This window comes from Pterocles gutturalis, unplaced genomic scaffold, assembly GCF_000699245.1.
Source record: "Pterocles gutturalis isolate BGI_N339 unplaced genomic scaffold, ASM69924v1 scaffold4812, whole genome shotgun sequence".
In the NCBI taxonomy this organism is placed as follows: domain Eukaryota; kingdom Metazoa; phylum Chordata; class Aves; order Pterocliformes; family Pteroclidae; genus Pterocles; species Pterocles gutturalis.
In genome coordinates, this window is record NW_010110087.1 from 90,446 (window position 1) to 117,053 (window position 26,608).

Consider the following 26,608-nt stretch of genomic DNA (forward strand, 5'->3'; position numbering starts at 1 on the left):
GCTTCGAACACAGTATATTGCTGAAGAAAAAAATTATATAGGCTTAATCTAGGGGAAAAAAGACAAAGCAGGTGGAATTTGTGGTTGGGCAGCCTGCAGTGGGGTCCGTGGCTCTTTCCCGGTGTGCCCATATCCCCTGTGCTGCGGGAACGTGTGGGTGTGGGAGTGTGTGTGTTCCACCAGAGCTATGTGGCACTTCAAGGGAAAACAAAGGAGTGGGAATAGGGAGGGAAGGGGGCAGACTTCTAAATGAAATGACTGCCAAATGGCACAGCCTACGGGATAGAGAACAGTGGAAATATCCCTCTTATTTGGAGGTTGGTGGGAGGATACACAAAACTCCTTTTCTGCATATAGTTATATAGTTAAGCAGCATAATTGCAACTGGAGCAATGGCTCCAGACAGAGACGGGTTTAACTTTTCCTGGGCCATGAATCAAATACAGCAGCATGGTTCATTATTCTTTCTCTGCATTTTCCTCTAGAGATTTCCTAATGCAAACAAAGCCTTTTTCTGGGAGGTATTAATCATCAATCCTGACTGTTATCTCAGGTTGAATATCTTTCTTGTATACAAGATCTGTATCCTGCCTAGGTGTGTTGCACCTGGGATTGCCATTAGCTTTCAACAGCAGCATGTCGCTTGCTCCATAATCAGGGTATTCATCTAACCTTCGGGTGCTGTTCACAAAGGTGTATGAGCCAGAAGTCCTCTGGGACTTGAGAGAAACCCTATCAGTGTGACCAATCTGTACAGTCAGACGTATTCGTTTCAATAACAAAAATGTGAACTTTTTTTGCTTTTTTCAACTCTGTGTGCAGCACACCGCTAACCTTGAGTAGAAAATAGTTGCTAATAAATGCAAGGTCTTTAAAATGTGAATTATAGCCATTTCACACTCCATGGCAGACTCACACTGGTGAAATGGCTTAATACTTAATTACAATGCTTGTCCTTTCAAGTGCAGATGACATTCCTCAGATAGATTTCACAATGACATCTGTGGAAATAAGTTGTGAAACTAATTAGTTATTCATACAATACAGAATATTGACTATGTGCTGATTAAAAGGATGTGGTGACACATCTAACATGATGTATCTGTCTGGTAGGTTAGTCTGCTCCCTGAGGTGGTATTTTTGGAAGGTCTAACCAAAAATGATTAAAATACTCTTTAGCTTCTAGAATGCAAATGTTTATAGAAAATGTTGCCTTTCATTTGCTTTTTGATAGTGATTAAGGAGGGCTGCCATGTTCGGGACTGACAAATCTTACTCCTTGGGGGGAATACCTGGTCTACAGGCTTTAAGGACCATTTTTGGGGTGTTGCCTGTAGTAGGATCTGCAGGTTATTGACTGACTGCAGCCTAAGTGTCCTAAAAGCAATCATCAGACAGAGACTCAGAGAGAGGGGCAGGCAAACCAGCATTTGTTTCAGTGCAAGCTGGGCACGGTGTTTGCCTGGCAGCAGAGTCTGGCCGGTGCTGCTGTTACGTGGGGTGGTTGGGAGATGCTGCACCGTGAATCGGTTGGTGTGCTGGTCTGAGGTGCAGCATTTATAATGCCCTGTGAGAGGCTCAGTAGCTATTGTTTTATCATAACATTTGTACTTAAGATAGAACTATTTGTACCGAGGAGCATGAAATACAGAAGTAAACAGAAAGGTGGCAAGGAAAGCACCTTACCCGCCTATCACTGTGATCCCAATCCTTTGCAAATACTGTGAGATTTCGAATGAAATCATGTTCAAAATGACTGAATAGCTCAGAAGAGAAGATTTTCCTTTGAACACTGTTCTTATCTTAAAGAAATGAGAGGGATGTAATCCACTGAGTACCATGTTTGCTTTTGGGTAGAAAAATACATGGTTTTCTTTAGTACATTTCTCTATCCCTTCATACTTCTCTCCAGCTCTGCGTCTCACATTTCTAAAACCCAAAGTGAAGAGCAGAGCAGGTAAAATAAAAATCTTTGCTTTACTTGGCACTCGGTACCTACTTTTAAGGGAGGACTGTCTCCCTGCTGAGTCTTTGCGCACAAGCCTGGGAGCCCTCTGGCAAACAGAGCTCCTGCACCCGCAGCCATGCAGAGCCCAGCATGGGAACTGTGGCTGGGCTTTCTCCTGCTGCACACCAGCAATTAATGAACCAGCTTCCTTAAAAAGCAAGTGTTTAACACATACTTCTCATTAACCTGGTACAAAATAGGGAAGGACAATTTAGGCGCTTCCCTGCCCAAGTGAGGAGTTCCTCGGGGTTTTGTTTCCTTCTGCTGATGCCAAGGGGTTTGGCTGTATCAAGGCAATAATACTTATTATTTAGTGTGAGCGAGGTACTTTGAGCTATGCAAGTCCACTGTGGTTAAAAGGACACTTCTACAAATACACTAATTGTACTTCCAACTGTAGTCAGGAATCAATAGCTGTCGCATAACACTATTTAAGAGAGGAGAAAAACGTGTCCATAACTATAGTGGGATCCTTTCTTTTGAAAGCAGTATTTTGTATACTTATTAAGAGAAATCATAAATATTCACTGTGCCTACAGAATCTTTATTCTGATTTGATGTTTTATGTGCAATGGTGTTGTTTTCTCTAGGCTAAACAGGAGCAGCTATGTCGTTTTCTCATGAATTGATTTTCTCTTTTTAATGTGCAGTGCCTGCTGCTGCTCTACTCCTCATGTGTATTTTGCAGTGCAGATTTATTCCGTGGGTTATTGTGGCACCTCTGGCTGTTTGGAATAGTAATAATTTCAGATCAAATAGCATCACTGATTTCATAGTAAAGGAATGTCACTCCCTGCTCTTGGATGGTGTTTGGACTCGGCTCTGTCCCTCTGTGCGGAGGCAGCACGGGGCTGATGAGAACCCCTTTCTAAGTCTGACTCCCCACTCAAACCTGTGTCCCTCTTTGGGGACCTCTGCACAACCCATAGTTGCTCCCCTGGACTCTACTTCTTCTAGAAGGATAATAATATATTATCAGTGTGTGAGCATTAGCTGCCTGCTGCCGTGTGCTCTCAGGGCTCAGCAGTGAGTCGGCTCAACAACGTTGGGACTGGAGATGGTCGGTGACCCATCTTGCACCTTTTGCGTGCTCGTGTCCCACGAAGGGAAGAAATGGAAATGCAGAAGCTACTTGTGCAGGCAGAAGCTGGCAGGTGGTTCCTCTTTCTCTTCTCCATCTTAGTAAAGCTGAGGGCTTGTGGACTTCACTGCCTCATTCCCGGATTCTGCTGACACTTATGAAGTTGCCAGTCCCCTGCTCTGGTTCCCAGCTGAGTTGGCATTGGTGTGACTCCCTGAAAAAACCAGCAGTTTTTTGGAGCCAAACAAACCATATTAAAGGTTGAGCACTGCTGGTTTGAAAGGCAAAGTGGCAGCCACTATTCCATCCATCAGCAGAGGTGGCTGCTATAAATACGCACCTGAGTACAGACACACGTCTTTGCTGGCAAGTAAAATAATGCTGTGTTTGACTTCAGCTGGACAAGGACGTTCGATAGAAGAAGCCAAACTTATAAGCATGTGTTTCACACAGTGTCATGTGGCTTCGGGGCCATGCAGGAAATGAGGATGCAGAAATGTGATTTCAACCCAGTAATAGCCAAAAAGCAGGTGGGTGGTGCCAAGAATGCCTGAAAAACAAGTTCAGAAATATACAACTCTGTTCTCTGGAGAGATGGAGCAAATCTTCCAGGGTGTGGGCAGTAGCTGCAGAAGGAGAGGAGCTTTCCATCAGCTTAGACTGACACAAATGGGTGTCAGACTCCTGGGAGCCTCCCGGCAGCTGTCTCACCAGCTGAAACTGGGCTGCAATGCTCTGTCTCTGATGTTGAGTTGACCTCGGCTCATGAGTTATCCTTTGCTTTTCACAATATGAAAAGACAAACACATTCTCTCCTTCTTTGCCGGGTTTCATGTTATTAAGGACAGTTGTGGGCAGGCTGGCTGAGGACATGTTGTAAAGTGGCACAGGGGAATCAGGCAAGAAAGTAAACCTAAAAACCCCCAAACTTAGGCCATCAAGGATCATAAAAGAGCAGAAAGGAAATGGCCTCCTGGTGAGTTAGAGAACAGTTTGATAATGAGGGGATGTGCTGCTGTAAGATGATGTTCCCTGCCAGTGAACTAAGTAAAAATCTGCCTGTATTTGATATAATAAGGGCAAAAAGCAAGACACAAAGGGTTTATGCTGCTAGTGCTGAACTGTGTGTCAGGGATAAAATATGTCATGTCCTGTCCACACTTCCTTAAGTATTAACATTTTAAAAGACAGAGAAAGAACTAAACTAAGATGCCAATTTAATTTTTTTTTATTAAGGATTTGGTGTCTTAGCTTTAATGAAAGAGTAATAAATATAAATGGATATTAATGGAAGGTTATTAGAGCTGTTCATTTTGATAGAAAATATGCAGTATCTTCGCGTGCAACGCCAGAGGTTAAAGATTATTATTGCTTCCTAAGGTTTCTGAAATTAAATTCTCTCTCTTATGACCCACAAGGTATGATTGAAAATGTGTGCATGTGAAATGGTTTGTAATAAATTCATGTTGCAATAAAAGTCTCTCTAGAAAAACAGGATATCTTACAAGAATCAGATTAGGAGCTCTGTCAAAAGATGGAAGTTTTTTTATAAATCTGAAGAATTTCATTTTGGAAACTCAAGTGCTGCCAGAAGGATCACCTGGAAAGCACAGAGAAACTTGTGAAAAGGTCCTGAGCTTTCAGCCAGTGTTTGAAACCCAGTGTTCCCTGGGTTGAAAACTACTTGACTTTAACAGGCTTTTATCTGGTATATACACTTCTAATTAATTACAAATGACATTTCTGACAGAGCCTTTTAGGATAAAAAAATTAAGTCCTTCGTAATTGCTATTCATTTCTATGTAACGCCTCCAAACCTCTCAGTACCAGATGATCAATTCTTGTTCCCGCAGGGCAAAGGAGCTGTGCTGGGAGCACAGTGGAAAAAGCCAGTCCCAACCGTACGGTGCCAGGAGATTTGGGCAATGCACTTCTGCTCCTCGCCAAATACCAACCTTTGGGTGTATATCATACTGCAGGCATTGCCTTCGTTCGCTAATACTTTTTGAAGTACAGAAACTTTGGTAATGTGGGATTACCAAAGCGGTTTTGATGTTAGTATTAATATGCTCAATCCTCTAGGCAATGCTTTGCCTTTACTAAAAAAAAAAATTCCCATGAAGTCATGAGGTCATGTTGGCCTTACACAGCACATTATGTCCCTTGAACACTTCTGTACAATTTGCTTCAAGTTAATGAGGTCTTCTTGTAAACTGCTGTATGCATTTCTGCATGAGCTGCGCATCTGGAAACAGCCCGGGTCCCGAATTCAGCCCTGGGATCTGGCGGCTGTCTCAGCGTGGGACTTGGCCTGTCTGTATCCCACATACTTCCATAAATGCTCCAGTTTTGCTATATGGCATCAAACTGAATGTGTCAAGAAGAGAGTAATTTGTCATCTGCTTAGGCTCAGTTCCTCATGCCTAATGGGTTCATGCCTAATTCTTTGGAAAAAAAAAAAAAAAAAAAATAAAAAATTGCTGCTGAAAACATCAAGGGCAATACAGCTAAAGAGAGTGGAAAATGGAACACTAAATCTCTCCTAGTCCTTCCCTCCTCTTTTCTGCTTAGCATGTGACAAGTTTTCTATAACACCCACTAAATATGTTGATTTTATGAGTTCTCAGTTGAGCAGTGGGTTATCATTTAATCTCCCCATCCATTGGCATTGTTCTGAGTGGTGAGAGAGGACCAAGCAATGACTTTGTCAGAACATTTTGCCGAGCTCTGAGGTGCGTGGCATTCAAGCAACGTCACACCAGGAGTCTAAATCTATGAGTCTAAAGGTTAGTTACAGATAGATAGAATAAATCAAGCAATAAAGGACGCCTAGAAAAAAGGATGCTGCCTCTTAAATGAAGACACTTTAGAGTTCATCATAAACCTGTGACATATATATTCAGTCACTCTGCCTGCTGTCACAGTCTGAAATATCTTTCAAGGTGCCTGCATGTTTTATGCTGTAACCTCTAATAAATACATGCACATTTTCAATGATGTTGCATCATAGCCCGTGAACTGATGTGACTTGAAAGGGGAAGCGGTGTCAGTGCAATGGGAGTTCTGCAGGCAAAGGTGCTCAGATATGCATTGAAAGTGATTCTCTGACTCACACAGTATGTCAAAATGTCTGTGCGATACCAAAGTGAGGGCTGGTTTCATAATCATCTCTTTGAGGAAGCTTTCCTCTAGCTGGATGCCAGTTCTTTGTTTCTGAGTGAAGCAAAGCGCGTACTATTTCCTTCATGTCTGGCTTTCCTTGTCCAGGCTATGGTAGGTTACAGCACTGGCTAACCTGCCAGTGTGACTGAGCTATTCCAGAATAAATTAAATGCTTTTTTAGATTTTAATTTGCAGAAAAAAAATAAAAAAAATATTTTGGCTGTGTTTTTATTTATTAGCTTCTAAGAGCTAGGCTGAAATTTCAACAGAGCCACCAAATACTTTAATATGTTTCTCTTGCTCCCAAGTGGAGATTATGACTCTTCTGAAAGAATGATTACAAGAGTTTGGTAGGACCAATCCTTAGAATTGACCATCCCTGAATTTGTAGTAGCTGTCAGGAATTAACAGTGTGGCATTGATTTATGGAGCTATCCAGGCCACTCCTGCAGAGCTTCCTTCTTTTCAGAGATGAATATTCTGGGAAGCTGCTAGTATATGTGTTATCCATCAGGACCTGTCAGGCACTCTCCATATGGTTTGCTGCAGTCAGAAAAAAATGCAAAATTCTTCTTAAAAGTGTCATTTTCTACAGTTCAAGAAGTACACTTTCTGAGAGAGTGATTAACAGTGAAGCAGAGCAGACAATAATTACTATTAGTCAATATTTCTGAAAGTAACTTAAGACATTTGAGCACCTAATTTGAGAGATTCATTTTTTATAATGCTTGATTTTTCTTGGTTTGATGGTCCATACTGTACAAATATCAGGGGGTCACAACCAGGTCATTTTTAAAAAAAGGAATGTTGGACAATTCTGGCATTTTCTACTTAGTTAAAAAAAAAAAAAAAAAAAAAAAAAAAAAAAAAAAAGAAGAGGAACCAGTCTTAGAACAAAAACAGCTGATGCTTTAAGTGCTTGTTGCCACTATAAGAATGTGCAGACTTTGCAAATCTGACTCAACTGCTTGAAAAATGATGGGATCTACTTTCAGTGAAAGGCTAGAAACAGAGAGAAGAGACCAGGATGATAAGTTACCGCATGAGAATAGCACAGTGTGTCCCTGTGGGGTGCCACCAAACTTCTTCTCATAGACAACTGTGTAATCTTGACTCATAGCATGTCAGAAATACCATGTTTTTTTCACAGACCTGTGTGTGTATGTGAAAGTGCTGTGGGTAGTAAGGGGAAGTGATGCCTTGTACAACTTCCGCCATTGGCTTGTCTGTTTTCTTTTGGCGTTAAAGTTACCACAGTACCAAAGTCTGGAGAGTTTAACAGATGTGAATTGGAGACTTTGGATAGTGTCCAAACTGTATAGACAGGTAGATTCAGTTTTACTTTCCGCCTGAATAATTCCTGTTTCATCCTGGATGATCAGCTATTCCAGAACTGCTGGTTTCCCTTCTGCCCTTCATGTACTCATGGAGACGGTGAGGCTGGGGTGCTTTTCAGGTTTATAACTTTGAGCGATCTACAGGCGGTGCTAGATTTGACCATGTGTAAATTCCATTCTTCTGTGATGTGTAAGGCCCTGATCTCCGGGGAGTTAATGGAGGTGCGTGTGGACAGGCAGCCAGCAAGCTCACCACGCCGTGCCATTGAGCAGGTCACTCGGAAATGCGCGGGCGGCTTTGCCATCAGCACAGCTCATCTCTTCCTGCTGTGCACTCTGCTAATAGAAATATTCCTGACCTGCTTTTATATATACTCGGGCCACCAGGATGTGTGTCTACTTTTTCCCTACCCTTTCTTATACGGAACTAGGAGAGTTTAGAGCTGTTTGAGTTCTAGTTCTGTATTCACAGAGCAGAGCTGGAGGGAGAGCTGGGTGTCAGGGTCGCAGGCCAAGCTGCGTTCCTCTCCCCGCGTGCATCCGCCAGGTCCTCACCCTTTCAGAGTGGGATGCCAAAGGATGCCATTTCCACACCAAAGCCTGTGACAGCCCTCGGTGCACGATGCAGAGGGCTATAGAAGTAACCACGCTGGCATTGTCACTGGGAGAGCGGCAGCCCAGGTCCCTGGCAGCCTTGCGTGGATGATTTGGCCTCCCGCGTGTGTCGTGTGTTGTTCCACACAGGAATGTTCTCCGTGCATCAGCCGTGCCTGCTCTGGGGGTCTAGCTGAGCTCAAGGGCTGCTGTTCCTGGTCCTCAACAGTAAGTGTGCACAGCACAAACGTGACAGGCCCCGCTAGTAGCTTTGACATCTCCCGCAGCAGCAGGGACTGGTAAATGTGCCTCAGAAGAGCTCTCGGTCTCGTTTGCCAAGCCCAGTGCCTGTACTGTAGACTAGTTCACTCTCTCAGTGGAAAGCAAATAGAAAAATCATTTTCGCAGTGCCCAGCAATGTTTATCTTCCAGGTTGGCTGGCCTGTAGTGACATTAGTGTCCCCAGAGCTTCTGAACTTAATCATTTCCAGTTGCTGCTTGCCTGCTTGAAGCAGTCCTCGTCCACCCTCCAGTGTGTTCCTCCTGCCAGTCACTATGGGAACAGCAATCAAAGCTCTTATTTATGACTCTGTAGATGTCCAAGGTCACAGAGCACAGGTCTAGTGGGAACAATTAAAACAGGCCTGTCCAGGTATATCTCTTTAAGCTCTCCCCACATTATACCTCTAACTAGAGCAGTAAAGTTAAAGCAGCATGACTGTCGGGATGTGACTGCTTTATAAAGATACCCGTCAGAGGAGATGAAGATAGCGGTATACTGTCGTCTGCAGAAGCACACTAGGAGTGTAGTCAGCATCACTGGATAAAACCTGCCCCAGGTGTGACTCCCCATCCCTGCAGCCTGGGCCAGTGTTCCTGCTGGAGGAGCTGGGCTCTGCGGGACGGCAGCTCACACCGCGTCCACCTTGGATGCTGCCAGGATGGAGCTGGTTGAACTCTTGATCGCTTTTGAAGTGGCAGAGTATGTTTATACTGGTTTGAGGGAGTTGTGTGGTTTCAGTGGTTTTGCCCTGGGTACTCCATTACTGTCATCACCTATAAACTAAAAATTGCAAATAATTATTTTTAGAGTAAGAGCAAGTGTTGTTTATACCTGGTGACTCGCTCTATAGCAGTACGTGGGAAAAAAGACTGTGAGAATCGTTGGAGTAAGACGGAGGGAGGAACTGCCGTGAACTTAATAGTATATGAGGGACAGAAAAGTAATTCGTTTGCAATTTCCAAGTTTTGTAAGAGACAGCTGTCTCCCTCTCCCCTCCTGTTTATGCCAGAGTCAGGTTCTATTGAGAGACCTGTGTGATGGGACTCATGATCCTATTGTCCGTGTTTTATTGAGTCTGGAAATAAAATAGGTTCCTTCTCTTGAGTGTTAATGTGGTACGTTATGTAAGAATGAAAATCGTTTAGGTCAGAAGATCCAGCAGCAGATACTGCATGAAGATAAGAGACAGTTACCTCCTTCACATGCAATGGGCACAGGAAGATGCAACACCAGAATTTTAAAAACAGCACCATCTTTTCTGATGGTCCTTTTTTAAAAAAAAAATATTTTCCCTTTGAATTCAGTTTGGGTAACTGGAGCATGTTTGGCTAATATTTTCCTACATGGGATTAGTTCCTAAATTCTGTAGATGTACCCAGTTCTTACTGTGTATAATGCTCTGTAGATAGTGGAGGAGATAGTCATTGCACCTGTGTCATGAACAAACATGAAAAGGCAAAAGGAGACCAGGTATGGCACGCTGAAATTACCTTTGTGGTCGCATACAGCAATACAAGGGCCAAGGCAGGAGAAAACCCAGGTTGACTTTGAGGCCGTTTCCTCTCCAGCACTTCTAAATTGCTTTGAAAAACAAATATTCACTCCCACAATAAGCTGGGATGTTGCATGGACATGAGAACGTGTTTTAGAACACAGCTCAAAAAACACCAGAGTTCCCATTGGAAGTTTTGGGCTCTCAGTATTAAATACTTCTGGCATGTTGGTGTACGGACATGGGTTTGGGGAGGCTGGTTCTTCACCTTCCTAAATCATAGCGAAATCTTGGTAAATGTTTGGATCCAACTTGAAAAGTTGTATTTTGATAACTGGGCAACCTTGAAGTCTGATCATGAAAAATGAAAGCAAACATTGGGAAAATCTGTGAGTCATTAATGTTGAGGACATTCCTTATCCGTCTTGCAAAGGGGGGACAGGAGGTAACCAGCTTCGAGTGCCTCCTACCTACTAAGGAAATTTCTCTGAAGAAAATTATCTGCTGTATTTCTGTGACTTAGGTATACAAATTTCTCTGACCTCTATATGGCAGGCTTGATATTCAGTGTCAAAACAAGTGATCCTGTAGGTGGACTCATTCCAGTGTTTTATCCCAGCAGTGGGATAAAACAAACAAGTGAACTGGAAGATCCAGTATTGGGCATGGCTCCTCAGCGTGGTGCATGGACATGATACAAATGTCCTCATTTCCTGGGGGCCACAAAGTGAGGGCTGGATTCGCTATTCTGGAACAGGAGTTAACCACTCCTGGCTGCTGGGACATGGGGTTGTTACAAGGAATGCTGAATTTTGGTGTTACCTGTGCTAGGGATGCAACGGGCCAACCTTAGCATGTGTCACTTCTCTTCCTATGGAGAGCAGGTGACATTTGGAAACCTGACAGAGTGTCAGCTTTGGATGGTAGAAATCAAGACATCTCATGTACTTTTTGTTTGAAAGAACAGAAACACACAAGCATTTTAAAGAGAAGTGAAGAAACATACCCTAACTTCTGCCCTGCCTGGCTTGGTGGTGGCTTTGGTTACTAACACAGATGAAGACCATGGTAGTAATTTTCACCGGGAAGGTTTTAGCAATGGTGGCCACCCACAGAAAATTGTCCATATTCCACCTGCGCTGGAGGAAATCAAACAGAGTTTAAGTTCTTGCCTGTTTTATTTTCCCTACTGCTGCCTACCAAGCAGACAGTCTATATATAGCACTAATATGAGTGCTGAGAGATACCATGAGGGCACAGGCAGTTCAAACAAAGCAAGGAATTCCAGGAAAAAAGATTACACCTTACAGCTTTGATTGTTGTTGGTTTCAAAGGCGGCAAAATAACCACAATTATTTTTTTTTCTTTGCAATGTTTCTCCATTATTATTATTTTGCTTGGCCAGGCAAAGGAAGAATTAAGGTTGATTTTAAGGTCCAATTTCCTTTCCCGTGCTATGTTTCCAAGGTAACTCTATTGACTTCTTTTACAGGCAGTACTTGGGAAGTCAATGGGGTTACCTCTGTGTACCTGAGGACATACACACCACATGAGACCATCTGGTCGAGTTCCTTGTGGAAGTGATGGCTCAGGGCCATGCTCTGCAGCAGAGGTGGCAGTCTGCTATGAAAAAGTTTTCAGATGAGTTGGTGTGGGTACTAGGAGAAATCAGAGTTGCCTGTATCACTTTGCTGTGTTAGGGAGAATTACTCCTCCTGGGCTGTGCAGAGCCATCCCCACCACTGCTCTACTGCAATAAACCCAGGGAGGGCAGAATGCGCTTGCACATGGTCACAAACGCAGTTCATCACAGGGCTGGAAATTGAATTCCAGATCTTCAGCCACAAAGACAGTCCTCCTACCTGCCTGCCTCTCTTTTTAAAATCAAAATAAAATAGAGTAAAATGAAATTAAATTCCCAGCTAAAAACCTGTTTTAGGAAGTGGTTATGCCACTGAGTGGTTCGGAGGCTTTCTGACATCAGTTCCTTTTTTTTTTTTTTTTTTTTTTTTAATTCCATTTCATTTCACCTCCATTTGACCTCTTCCATTAGCAGCTGTAATAGTCTCTTTATCTACTAAAAAGTCATATGAGTGAGGCTATTATAGTCAAAATGCAGACTTGCCCAAGGAAAGATGGAAGGAACATCATGGAAGTCAAGAGATGCTGAAGTTTTTCTCATTTTGCTGTGGTTGACCCAAGGACCTCGGTCTATGCCTTAAAACAAACAAGGTCAACAACCTGCAGCATGGATGCCAGTGATAGCACAGTGGCACATATCAAATACCATAAGCAGAGCCAAGAGAAGGGCTTGCAGCTTCTTGAGACAAGCACCTGTGGGTAGTAGTTCATAGCTTCCAGTTCTCACCAGTTCCAGGTGGATCAGGACAGGGATGTAGCTGCTCTGTGCCAAGGTGGGTTCATGCCAATGTGGTCATCTCCCAGCACATGGTGAACTGCCACCACCAGGCTCAGCCTTTGTTTTAGTTAAGAAAAATATCATCTAGCATCTCTCTCTTGAAAGATTGCCAAACCTGACCTTAAAACATGTGTTTTACTCTGGAGTGATTATATGCAAAAGATAAACAGAAAACAGTTTCATTTTTAGTTGAAGATAAATTGATGCTAACAATTTGCAAAACATCCTATTCCCAGAATTAAAGTAATCCCTTTGGAGACATCTCTATATTCTCTTTTTCAGCAAGTTGGGTTTTGGTTTTTTTTGTTTTTTTGTGTTTTTTTTTTTTTCCAGAACTCTTTCTCTGCTTCATTCCTCCCTCCACCCACCCACACAATCCCTTTATTTTCTTCTCTGCACCATTTCCCAACCTATTTTACTTTGCATATTTGAAAGCAATAAATCAGCTGGAAATCTTAAATAGCTTTAAGATTTTTGGTTCTAGACTATCAAAGAGCTTTGAAATGAACTTCTTCAAACATTCCCTGTCCTTCCTGTTGCCCTGCCAAACTGCTTGGTGATGAAATGTCAGTCGGTCACACGAAGGAGCACTGGTCCCCTCTCTCAGTCTTGATCCTCAGCAGTCTTGCCCATTCCTTGCCTTTATCCTAGCCTTTCTCCAGAGATGTGTACATTTTTCCCTTATTTGTATTCTCTATTGCACATTGTAAATTGTACACAGGAAAATTTTCTGAATTGTCAAAATACGTTATGCAGCAGTGCCATGAAGGAGGGATGTAGAGGAAACTCTCATCAGTGGATACTTGTTAAAAATTGGCTGTCTTGTTAAAGGGCAGGTCTCAGTTCAGCTGGGTTTGATACAGGAATGAGCAACTGACTTCCAGACTGGTTTATGCCAGAAATCAGACTAGACACTGGTTATCGCCCTGTTCAGTGGTGGTATCCTGACCTAGACAGCATCTTTTGTCATCCCTCTTTGCTATGCCAGCTTTAGCAAGTAGTAAGTGTGGGAGAAGTTAGATCAAATTTGGTGATGGCCAGTGGTTTTGACCCAGTGAAAGGTATTTCTTCTCACTGGAGCCAAATCCTGCATCTCTGTGCATGGTCGTAGTTGCTTGTACAAGGAAGTGTGTGCCTGCTTGTGAATAAGTGAGGCTGGTTTATGTCTGCCAGGCAGCAGGGTGGGGAATTGCAGCTGGAAACGGGAATTGTGCCTCTAATCAGGGAGCGAAACTGTGGGCGAGTGGTCTGGAGGGTGAAACACCTCCCTCGCTCTGAGCAGGAGCCCAGCACATTTGAAAAGAGGATGGTGCAGTATTGTTGCATAATAATGGATGAAGTTTGAGGAGCTGGATCATTTCAGTGGCCTTACGCATGCAGACATACAACTGCATTGCTGTTGTAAATTGTGACTGTGAAAGAGGCCACAATTTTGGCATGTGCATCCCTTTAGATTAGCAATTTATGCATATTTACTATTTCGTGGAGTATACTGGGGACAGCAAATGGTACATCTTCTGCATAAAAATGAAAAGTGCCTGAAAACCTGTTATATGCTCTATATAGCTCTGATCAGAGGGGGGAAAAACGACTACAGATTTGTGGTTGACAAGCTTCAGAAAAGGTTCAACAGAGTGTGAAAATTGACATTTAGCAAATAGCAATTCAGTCTTCGTTTTTTGTGAAGTTGCTTGAAATAAACTGCAGGTTTTAAACAAAATGTTTGGTCAGTTGTTATATTGGATGTTGCTTGTCTTATTGTTGCGGTTAATTAAAAGATGGGACAAAAAGTCAAAGCCAAAGTCAATAAGTTTGTTAATAAAGATTTAATTTGGTGGAATCATTATAAATTGACTGTACAATGAATGGATATGTCACAGGAGTATGAGTGTCTGAAGGTCTATAAATGGGTTTTCAGAAATAGCCGTCAGGTTTTAGCCAATTTGTCATGCTAAATAAGCTCTTCAAATCCACTTAAGCAAGTGTGTACATGTTTCCAAAGGATATCACCATCAAGTATATGGTGCATACAGACACACCTTTTTTCCCAGCAGGTTTTTTATTCTACCATTTCAAATCCTTTTTAGTTTTGTTATCTCTGTATTTCTCATTGTAAGTGTTTTTCTATTAAGTCCCATCTTTTTAGAAGCCATAGAATAAATCATTGGAGAAGAGAAAAAGTAAATCATCGCTGCAGAAAGCACTGTAGGCTGAACCTGTGCACTATCCATATGAGATTTTAATCTACCTGACACTTTTCCTTTATGTCTGACCAAATGGGTAAAAATCACATAAAAGACAGACTGCAAAAAGAATTTAAAAATGGAAATCTACATAATTTCTCTCTTCGTAAAGCAGTTCTGATATAGAAGACTGCATGCAAAGTACTGGTGGTAATGACAGCAGTATTTGCATAGCGCTGCACCCCTGCCAGTAATCCTCTCGTTTGAGGACTGTGAGTTATCACAAGAAAGTGATTTCTCTGTCAGTGATGACATGCTGTCCTGCTCAGCGGGATTATTTAACACCCTGAGAAACAGAAGAATAAGATAAAAAATATTGTGTGGTGCAGTCTTCTAAAGTAGAGCAGAAGAGCAAGCCATGAAAGTAGCAGAGAGTTGGCCCAAATGGACCCAGTGGTCAACCATGGACTGCACGTGGAAGTCACGCCAAAGCAGAGCGCTGTATAATGTCTGCGTTAACAAATATTTTTTGGGTTAATCTAGAAGTACCATCTTTCCATCAGGTTTTATAATTTTAGGCCAACTCAGGTGGCTTTTTGCCACCTGCCACCATCCAGAAGCCAGTATAAACTTCAGGAAAAGCCCATTGAAGGCTCAGCTGTTACCTCCAGGCTGCAGTACCGCTACAGACCTATGTTGTGATGTGTTCATCTCCTGTGTGTTCCTGATGGCAGCACTTTGTTAGACATTGGGCAGCAAGTGGTGTCAGTGGCCCCACTGAAGAGCTACAATGCTTTGTTCCTTTTTTTTCTCCTCCCTGCCTTGGTGACAGGATGTCAAGATAATACCTAATCTTAGCAGCCTCTTCTGTAATTCTGGTTGAAAGGTTTTCTTCCCATGCCTTTTAATTAGAAGCTTTCAACCTGTAATTAGAAACTTACACCAGCCCAACCTTTGTTTCTGAAAAATGCATTTGCAGTTTAGGCAATTATGGTAACATAAAAAGTAATTATTTTTCTCCATGTGTGAAATGAGCATGATCATTAATGCACCCAACACATGGAGGATTTTATTTTGTTTCTATTTGTTTTATTTTATTGCAAGAAGTTACATAGCAAGGTATATCAGACAAGCAGAAAAAAGGTGGTTTAGGAAGTAGGGGTGTATTGAACTCTAGAGTCTGTTAATTTGCTGAGAGCTCAGAGTGGCTGTGGTCAGTGGGAGCAGAGGCATGGCCATGCTGCAGCGCCAAGCCCTCAGGTTAGCACATGCATCCACAAAGGAATTTCCAGACCATTACTTGACCAGTTTCGACCCAGACTATGTAAGTTGTGATGAGAGACATTTGGTGGTGAGGTTTTTTTTAATAAAAATAATTACAGGCTCTCAAGTTCCAGCTAGTGGCATCAGTAGCAGCACTATGGCTTAGTTAGAGCTCTTACTCAGCCTGGACTGTGATAATGTCATTTACTGTCCCACTCCTGATCATGCCAGGAGAGGAGTACAACCTGTCCCTTGGTTCTCCTCCAGCAGAGCTGACTCTCAGCTCCAGTATTTCATACTGTCTCATGTGGCTGGTTCCTGGCAGACGTTCTGTTAGCATACAGGGCTCTCCTCTGCAGCCCCACCTACAATTGCTCTGGTTTCATTGATCGTGCCCAAGCTCCCGGCTGGTGACACCTCTGCCAAGCGGTGCATGGTGGCACTGTCCCTGCTCAGGATGCCACCCCTGGCCACTCAGCATCTTCTTCTGGCCATGGCCAGGCCCTGGTACATGGGGGTTTCCCGCCACATGGCACACTAATGACTCTGGATGTTCCGGGTTATCAGTTAAGGCTGAAAGATTGAGCACGGCAGGACGGAGGTAATCCTGCGGACAGCTCTCTGCTCGGGTCTGTCGGGCATAGTGGGGATTCAGAGCACGACCCATCTGCTCACAGCCCACCAGCTGCGGAGAGTGAAGTTGCAGTCATCTCTACACTTAAAATAGAAATTATTCATTTTGCATCCCTGAATCCCTTCCCTAGCCACTTAAACACATCATCTTCTTAAACCACATCTGTATTTACCACACATCATTTTCACTATCTCCCAATTTCTATGATAATTTCCTTCCTTGATTTATAAGCAACAGAAATTTTTAATTATCCAGATGATTTTAATTTTCTCAGCCATACTGTCACTTTGTTAAACATTAATCTTGTACTTTTTCCTTTGACAGTCTCTACCCTTCACCACTTCTCTGGTTCATAATGAAGCTAGATCTCAATAATATTTACACAGTATGTTTTTCTCCCTAGATTAATTTGGTATCTTCTGTTTGATCTCTGATTTTGTCTTCTAAATACTATATTTGACTTCTTCTAAACCATTACAGAGATTATTTTAAAAGTAAAAAAAAAAAAAAAGCCCAAAAAAACCCCAAACTCTAAAACATTTAGGATAACTTTGCATAATTACATCCCTTTCAGTAGGTCCCATGCTGCAGCATGGTAAGCAATCACAAAGAATTTACAATTGTATTTTGATTCATCCATGTTTTTCTATTTGTTCTGAATAAGCTCTGACTAAACCTCAGTTAGTGCAAAGTGTACTGGAAGACTACAACAGGGGATTTGCAGTGTGCTCCGAGGAACTCCATGCTCAAACTTTTCCTCTTGCTGAGGGATGACACTTTTTTCAGAGGAAAATGGAAGCTGGTTCTTACCTGGTTAGTGCTGCAAGCCGGTACCGTACCTACAAACTCCTCTGGTTCCTTATTTGTCTGGACCCACCCAAATCTTTGAATATTAGCTGAGCATCTTCCTAATGCTGGCTGTGACCTGCTTTGTAATGGTTTCAAACCACTGTTACTCCATTAGCCATCCTCCCAGAGTTGTAGTCTCTGAAGAGATACTAAGATATTTCCATTATATGGTCTAGAGAATATTGTTTTAGCATGGACTCTGTTTAGGAAAACTTCACTAAACATCGTACCTGCAGCTCAAACTAGGTGAAAAATATATAAACTGATTCATTTGGCACTAAGCTGAAGTTAGAAAACCAGCAGCAGATTTATTGCAGTTCTTGCAATTAAGCACTTCTTTTTGTATTACAGCTGTAAGAGCTCTATTAAAAAAAAAAAAGAAGAAGGAAAGTTGTAAAGTGAGATTTAAGGCATTAGCTTGAGACTGAACTAGCAGAGCTGAAGCAGGGAGAAATGGTCAGGACTTGATAGATGCAGCACACCAGAAGGGGAGGATGGAGCAAGCACACAGGTACCCACGAACTCTCGCTCATTCATTCATCCATCAGGGACTGCAGTGCTTGCAGAGTCCAAGCAGCACTATTCATGCAGAATGTTCACTAGGTTCCCTATCCAGGGAAATATTAAAGCTTATGAACAATGTTAAGCACAAGGGTCATTCATAATATTTTCTGAATTCCTTTTTCTCTTTCTCTTGACTCAGCTTTGTACAAAAACCTTTTAGCATCTGTGTTACCCAAATACAGGGAAGCAAAGTTGTTGCACACCTTCCCATTTGAACCAGGCTTATCTCTGGATCAATTAGAAAACTGTAATTTCCAATAAAGCATCATTAGACCTCTGCTCCTGTCAGGTCTCTGACAGATTTAGCTGGATTTACCTTAGGAATTAACCATGGTTTGTGGATGATAGCTGAAAGAATTTTCATTCGTTGTCCTCTAGATCATATTAGGAATTACACAAGGCTTTGGACCACCAGCCATAAAAATCTGTTTGAGTATGGCTGCAATGGAATTGTCACTTATTAGATTTGCAGCATAAACACTGGAAACTATGATGATACATGCTCTCAAACTAAACAGTATTTACAGCGATAGGCAGGATTTACAATTGGATGACATGATAATAATATAGCCTTGTTTACTTCTGTAATTAACACTCCTAAAGAAAATACCCTGGAAACGTTCCATAAGCAAGATTTATTTCTGTTGATTGAGACTGTAATCAGATGTCCCCATTCGAACAGTAATTGGTATTCTTCATTAAAATGTAATTGAAAACAAGATTTATGTCAATGCTAGGCAATAAATAACAGGGATACAGATTGTCTTATTAGTGATGATCTCTTCTGTAAGCTCTCAGAGTATTTGCTGCTTTTGTAGTGTGCCGCATACGTCATATTTTGTCAACATCATGGTACCTTGGAAAAAGACATTTTGCATTTTCCCCTTTTGATCTTAACCTCTCACTTGGATGTACCAAGGCCAGCTCCCTTTTCTTCTCTTTCCTGTTTTGTATTATTAGGCTTGCTGTTGTTGCCATGTTTTTAGCTTATTTTGTTCCCATGAAATGGCAGTGCCTTCCAGTAGGAAGGAAATCTAGTGATGAAGGGTAAAGCTCAGGGCAAAGCTTTTTGCTCTTTGGGAGATGGCAAGACTTTGCTTAAACTTACGATCAGTTGAGGTTTTCACCACATAAATCCAGACCCAAGCCCTTGTTCTTCCTCCCAAACTTTCTGTTCCACTACAAGAAAAGGTAAGGCAATTAAAAAAAATAAAGTTTAAAAACATTCTAGAAAGAGAAATTGAACATAGTTTCTTTGCAATTCAGTAAAAGCTAATTAACTTCCAGGTAATAGGGAGAAAAGTATTGTGTTTCCTTCTGCAAATAGATGTATGTAAGATAATACACCAAAATGGAGTCAGAAGTGCAAACGGGTCGACCCATTGATTTCATTGAAACAAGGGAGTTAAAAGTGAAAACAAATTCCAACCTGAGATACTGGTTCATTACCAGCAAATTGATGGAGCTCTACGTTTACTTGCTAGGATAATTTGCCAGTTGTATGAGATGCAAGCAGACACAGTGGTAACATTGGCTAATTTTATGCTCAATGTGAAATCTTATAGCTGGTCAGATGGATACCATAAGAAATAATTAGAGTCATTAGAAATAATGGGCCACAGCTGCAGTAATACATGCTCTGTTCCCAGTCCAGAGGATTCTAAGCAAAATTAAATTAACTCATGTTGCCACACTGCTGCATCATATGCTCCTCACCTCTTGAGAGTAAACTTCTCTTTCCATTTCCGTACTGCAAGCAAAGTTTGTGCCTCACACAGAAGAATCCCCTGTTGGGGACAAGAAATTTTGAAGCTTTGGGCCACTCCTTGTTAATAAAAAAAAATTAAAAAAAAAAAAAAAAAGAAGAAGTAATTAAAAAAAACTGTCAGCAATAGGTCCCCAACTCAAATTCACTCTTTCAAGTTGAGGATCGTGCGTGTACTATGCTGCAGCCATTGGTACCAGCCACGAATTGCAAGTCCTGTTTCCATCAATGCTGGACCCAGGCAAATATTTCTCCCCCTGAACTATTTACGTTAAACTATTTTTTTAAGGAAAGTATGTCCATTTTGTTAGAAGAACACCAGCAGCCCCTAGCTGCTGGTGGTACTGCCTTCACGTCTGTAATATCCTCTCCTTTCCAAATTCAAAAAGGTGTTTATAATAGTAAGGAAAATGATGCATTATCTTGGAGGGGGTGTGGAGAGGAGAGGGACAAGAAGGAAATACAGTCCATGCTGCTGGAGTGATTAATGTGACTGTTTATGATGAAGGAAATGAAAACTAGAAATCTGGGTAAGTAATGATCTTTCCAAGAGAATGACTTTCACTGGAACCACAGTACAAACTCATATGCTGACCTCCTTTAAATTATTGATGAAGTTTGCAAAGCAAAGCAGGGATGGCACTGGAAATTTTGCTCCCTTGTTGATTCCCAGGAGCTCAAAATTTCCAGAGGAGAGGGGTTCACTGGGAAATGCACACGTGTCATCACCTTCCTTTAAAACGTGAGATGCTTTGGTGATGGGTTTGAGTGAAAGGGCTTACGAGGCACATTTAGCACTGCCCATTAAGCTGGAGAAAGGCTTCCCCTGCATACATCATCTCACACATTGATATGCAGGCCAAGTGTGCACAGTGGGAGGAACAAGACTAACAGTGTTTTTGATGAAGATAAGAGCCTAATATTGCAGCTTTGGAAAGATCAGTTGTCCATCTGCCAGCCGTCTGTCTTTGGCGATGGGACTTACCTGGCCTCGGTTATTACTGTATGTAACCCCTTCTCAACCATTAATATATTTATCTTTTCATCCTCCCCGTGGAGGTGGGAAGTGCTATTACCTCTGTTGCAGAACTAAGAACTGAGATTAAGGGTCAGATTTGTTATGGCATTTATGTGCTCAATGGGATTCTCAGAAGTACCTAACACCCGTTGTACCACTGGGTACTTGGTAGTTCTGAAAATCCTGTTATTTGTGTCTCGTCTTTTAAAATTTTGGGCTTGCATGACACCCTCGGATCTGTAGGAGAGGTTCCTGTGTTTTGGGTAGTCACCCAGACAGGAGGACTGTCTCCTCATCTACCTGCAAGGAGAGTGTAGGTGGGACAGGAGCAATTTTATGGCAGTGGGAGGAAGCAGCTTATCTCAGTCCTGAATTCAGCAGGCTGTAGCTCTGTGAATAGCGATGAATTTAACCTCCTTGCACAGCTCTGTGAGAAAGGTCAGACTCTGGTCCTGGAAATACTGGAGCAAAAATAAGCAGAACCCATGGTCAATAAAAAGGGCTTATGTGCCAATTGCTGGGATGGAAAATTCAAGAGCAGGAGCAAATAATGAAACAATCTATATTCATGCAGCCGCCTTTCCAGCCTACTGCTGTAAGTACGGGCTTACACCTAACCAGGAGATGTGAAAAGACTGTCACACTGGAAAACAAATGTTGATTTTGAACAAATTATCTGTTCATCACTAAATCATTTTCTTTCATTATTAGTCTCCAAATTGGTTCTGCTCTGGAAGACAGAATTAGGTTTAAAAGCAGAGTGTCTCTTAAACACATACTTCAAATGAAAGTATTTGGTAAACATTACTCAGACCCCCTAGAGCATAAACTCCTCAACTGCTTTGTATAGACTTTTCAGCTCCTTGTTTAAAGACAGGTGTCTCAGGGATTCGTTCAGGTTATCAGAAAATAATCAAGTCAGATCCCTTACAATCATATGCCCCTCAAGTGCAAAGGAGAAGTCTATTAAGACCTTTCTGTCCTCATTTACAGTAGCATAAATTGGAACAAAAGTCCCATGCAAATAGATGGAGTTATACCAGTATCAAACCTGTAAGGTAGAGAGGAGTCGTACTCCAAAACCACAGCACAAGCACAAAACTGTATGGGCTACAAGCCCAAGTTTCTCATCATTGTAAGAGCTCCACTTTGCTCTTATAGTCCTTGTGCTCATTTCCATAGTTTCAAGGTTCTAAAAAAAAAAAAAAAAACCAACAAACCCTGGACTTCAAAACAATATTTTTAACATTAAAGGGGTGGGGTTTGGTTAATTCAGCATGTCAGACAGATTGCAGCTGTCTGAGCTAGTGATTTAGGATGATTTAGTGATTTAGGATGCGTGGTCAGCTCAGCTAGCTTTAAAAACACTCCTGGTGCTGCGGGGAGCGGGGCGAGTTCCGGAGAGCAGCAAAGCCCCAGCATTGTGTGCTTGTCCTGTGTTACACCTTGCACTATGGGGAGGTGCTCAAGAGGGTTGTTTATGCCTCCATGAGGCAAGAAGCTCTGTAGGGATTAGGATGTGCCTAATTGCATGGGTTTTCGTCAGTGTTTGTAGGATGCTGTTATCCTGCCTGTAGGTTGTCATTGGGTAGAGGAGAGAGAACTCGGTCGCTTTGTGAGAAATTAAAAGAGAATAAAACTTTGGGACAGTGTTATCTGGTAGATGCCCAGGTAGCTTGTTCAAAGCATGAATTTAACTTGGTTTGATGTTATGGGAATCTGTGTGCACAGGGAGGATGTGCAAGAAGAAGTTCCCTCTTGATTCCCATCCCCCCCCCCCCTGCCCCCACCTTGGGAAGACATTCACCAATTTCCCAGTTGTCTGCTCTCTCCAGTAAAGCACTGGTGTGGGACTGGGAGGATGCTCTGGTACAGGGCAGGAATTGAATGCTGCTGCTGCTGGAAATGAGTGCATTGGCACGGTGGTGTCTGAACACTGTTTTGTACTTACAAGATTTATTTCTCAGTGGACAGAAGAGCTACAAGATTAACAGATGAACAAATATATTGAGACAGCCAAGGCATCACAGAAATTGAAGAGTCACTAAGATGCTGGAGAGCTGACGAGTCACCTGGCCGTGGTTCTTGGGAATTATTTTATCCTCAGATTAGCTCAGCTGTCTTGGGGTTTGGACACATCCTCTGGTGAATTTAGCTGCAGTGACTGAAGACATTACTGGCCTCAGTTCTCTGCTTCTCCTCCAAAGGATCCTGCCTCTGGAGCAGAGGCAGCAAGAGGGAATATGTGCCCGCATCCCAGCTGCTGCGCCTCCATTCCTGAGGGCTTAGTACAAGCAGAGTGTCCCTCATTTTTTGGGGTAGATACCACTTTGTGAGGTGTACCACCAAGGATTAGAGTGTACTGTATCCCTAGGCAGAAGCCTCCAGGGAAAATGTGGGGCAGATAGCGTGTTAAGCACTGTAATGAAAGCCACCAGCATGCACGTGCCGGAGCCCTAAGGCTGTGTGCTGTGGCTATTTTTACCATAAAGAAATTCTAACAGATATCGGAAAGGCAGTTATTGCAATTGGAAGGTCAGAGGGAATCATACCCCAGGTAGCACTATTTAATGTCAATCATTCTTCGCAAGCTTTTTCTGCTCCATGCAATCTGCAATTCAATCAGGAAAAAAAAAAAAAAAGAAAAAAAAAAGTGAGTAGCAGCAGTCTTAACCTTAGGTTCCTCGTACAGGAACCAACCAAGGGCTGATACAAGTGGAGGGATCAGAAGAAGGTTTATGTAAGATGTAGCTTCCCTGCAGAGAACAGATAAAAAGCAGCTCAGGATTGTGCAGAGGGTGCTAATCAAGAGACCATGCTCGTTTCTTGGGCTGCGTATGCCTGTGTTCTTCCTTGAAAGTTAGGAAATTACGGGTGAGTTTGGGGTCTTGAGGGAAAGATGTTCAAAAAGCAGCAATAAGAAAACACCAACAAGAGGTGAAGTCACACAGAGGGAACTGTGCCTTTGCTTTATTGAACTGTTGGCTGCAATAAAGACAGCAGAATTCCCTCAGTCTCTTGTAATGTTGTCTCAGTACCAGCAGGAGTCCATTTAAGAACACACTTGCACAAATGATTATATATGAAGAGCAGAGAAACAGCTGAAGTGCCACTGCAGTAATGCAAGCAAATCCTAAAATCTGCCCAAGTAGGCTCGGGCGCTGTGTGCTGCCGTTGGGCTTCGGTTTTGTCAGGGCTGCCTGCCCAAAGCAGCCGAAGCTGAGGAGCCTCTGTTCCAGTCCACCTGCCTGCTTCGCCTCTGAAGATCATGGTCTAGATTTTGTGATGGAAATAAATGGTGATAATTAAGAGGATATTCCCAAAGAGGGAGAATTGGGTTTTATTATAATTTTCAATACAAAAATAAAAGGTTTGGTTGTGTTAGCCAGGGCTATAACAGGGTTGTCAGATCCTGGTGTATCCATGGTTAGAAGGGATCGAAGCACTGCACGGGGGGGCTGGCTGTGAACAGTGGCATGTGAGTGTAGGAGTGAAGACCAGGAATTTTGGGGTCTTCAGCCTTTTTTCTTTTTTAATTGAGTTTCTTATGCCCTTAAACCCTTCCAAACCTGATATCTTGCATATGAGTAAGTTGAAGCTCTTGCACCTTGCATCTTGTCCCAGCATTTACAGCATGGCAAAGTTGATGTGAAACATTAGCAGATTGGATTGGTGATGTGTTTTACTGCACCATGCATGAATTCTTTCCACTGACTAAACCAGGTGTGGATCCAAACATCAGCAGGTCCTAAGGTGCCATGCAATGGGCAGTCAGGGTATGCAAGATGATAAGCATGAATATTCAACCCAGCGAGCTCTGTAACTCCTCTTTATGTTGCAGACTGGAGTCACCTACACGCGCACTGGTGATGGAGGCTCCGAAAGGTGTCGAGATCAACGCCGAGGCTGGCAGCTTGAAGGCCACATGCAGGACAGAGCTCAGGCTGGAATCCAAAGATGGAGAGGTAAGTGATGGGTGTCAGGCCCTGCAGCAAAAACAAACCCCGCCACAGCTCTCCTGCAGATTTGTAGCCTTCTGAGTCACTGAGCGGCTCCATTTGAATGCTGGTGTGAAGGTACTGGAGAAGCAGACTTTCCTAGCTTCGATTCTGCTAGCAGTGATTGAACATATCATATGCAAACGAACCTCACTCTGTGGCAAAGGCTGATTCATTATTTTTAAAGTGCTTGGATAATAGCATCTGTTGTTCAAGCAGATTTATGCAGCTGTAAAATACACAGTGCTCCTGAATTCTTTGTTCCTTGTCACTTTAAAACAAGATTTACTTGGCCAACGTAATTAAATCTTTTATCATACATTTTTCTTTAAGAAGAGCTTAATTCACCGGTATTGCTCTGAAAAGCTTTTGTAGCTGATGTTTTCATTTTGGAAAGAAAGGGAACTTCAGGAGACACAGGTTGTTGCACTGGGGAATCTTCCAAATAGGAAGAGAGAATAACTAAAACTAGTAACATAGAACATAAGTAGACTAGGTGTTGAGTTAAGCTGCTTCTAGTGTCTCAAAAATGCATGGGCACATGGTTCTTATCCCCTCCTCCTGCCAAAATGATGGAAGACACCAAAGGATGTGGCTGAGGAGCTCCCACTGGGGAACCCAACGAGAGCCTCGGCACGAGGAGCTTCCCATTGAATGCAAATCTCCTGGCAATAGGGCTCTAACACAAGCTAACATTTTCCTATCTCAGTGTCAGGTGTGATAAGTAGAATGGCATTTTTATTGCAATTCCTGATATTTCTAAACATTTGCGTTTTAAGACATTCCAAACCCAGGCCACGGGTGGTAACAAAATCCTCAAAAGAAAAAAATCCTACCTAAAATACTACAATTGAAATCCAAGGCATTCCACTACTGCAAGCAATTGCCTTAATGTTTTTAAAGCTAATTTACTTTTAAAATGCATATATTGACCTGTCTCTTTCAGGAGATTAGATGGTTGGATATTAAAACTGGAGACTCTTACTGTAATTGCAAGATCAAATACTGCCAGTCGCCCTGTAGTATTCTGGTGTGCAGGTTATCTTACTGTGCTCTTCTGGGTGATGCTAGAGCACTCCCCTGTAGCTGCTGTGCCTCTAAGAGCTGCCACATGTTCGCTTTTATGTTCTGTTTTATAAGGAGAAATTCATCTCTGTTGTGGCATTTAAGTTATATCTAATATACATAAAAGTGTTACATGTCTACATAAAACATACATAAAAGTCAGTGCTGTGAGCGTAACAGGCAATGGGATCTCAGAGCCAGAAGTCCCAGTGGAGGAGCAGAGTCGTTGTGTGGATGCGAACCACACAGGCTCCCCACCTTACAGTGGGGTGCTGCTGGTTGGGCTCACCCAAACACGGAGGTGCCCCAGGAAGCTACAAGCCAAGAAAACATGGTGGGTAGATGAGCAGAAACAAACTGGAGGTCTTAGGTGGCTCATGGGAAAGGCAGCTAGTACACCCCCCCTGATGTTCCCATCTGAATACGATTGCCTACCCAGTTTTTCTAGCAGCTGAGTTGTCTGAAGGAATTTCTTTAAACACAAGATCAAAAATAACAGCTCTCCACTAATTCTCTCTCTATTTTTCTCTCTCCACCCCCCCATTCCCCTAACTTCAGATAACATTGAATTCTGCAAAAATCAAACTACCTAACTTGCCCCAAGGATCTTCCTCTTCTGCAGGGTCCAGGCAAAAAGTCTACGAGCTCTGTGTGTGTCCCAACGGGAGGTTATTTCTGTCTCAGGCAGGCGCTAGCTCGACCTGCCAGATAAATACAAGCGTCTGCCTTTGAGAGACAATTTGCAGAGGGGCATCGTGGGCAGCACAAAAGCCAGTTCTGGTCTCACAGATTGCAGCTGCCAACTATTTTTACTAGAACACAGAAAGCCTATCAAAGACTTTTTTTGTGTGTGCGCGCGCGTGTGTGTGAATATATATATAAAGAATTATATA

At 42.5% G+C, this 26,608-nt stretch overlaps 1 protein-coding gene across 1 annotated transcript in view; it reads left to right on the forward strand.

Moving 5' to 3' along the window:
* Positions 1 to 26,604, forward strand: part of SGCD (sarcoglycan, delta (35kDa dystrophin-associated glycoprotein)) — a gene marked incomplete at its 5' end in the record, with an annotated part of 70,063 nt that extends 43,459 nt beyond the window's left edge. Inside the window, 2 exons of the mRNA XM_010073201.1 lie at positions 24,494 to 24,617; positions 26,274 to 26,604. Of these exons, the coding sequence (XP_010071503.1) occupies positions 24,494 to 24,617; positions 26,274 to 26,447 (298 nt within the window). The remainder of the gene's footprint in view (positions 1 to 24,493; positions 24,618 to 26,273) is intronic.
* Between the last annotated feature and the right edge of the window lie 4 nt (positions 26,605 to 26,608).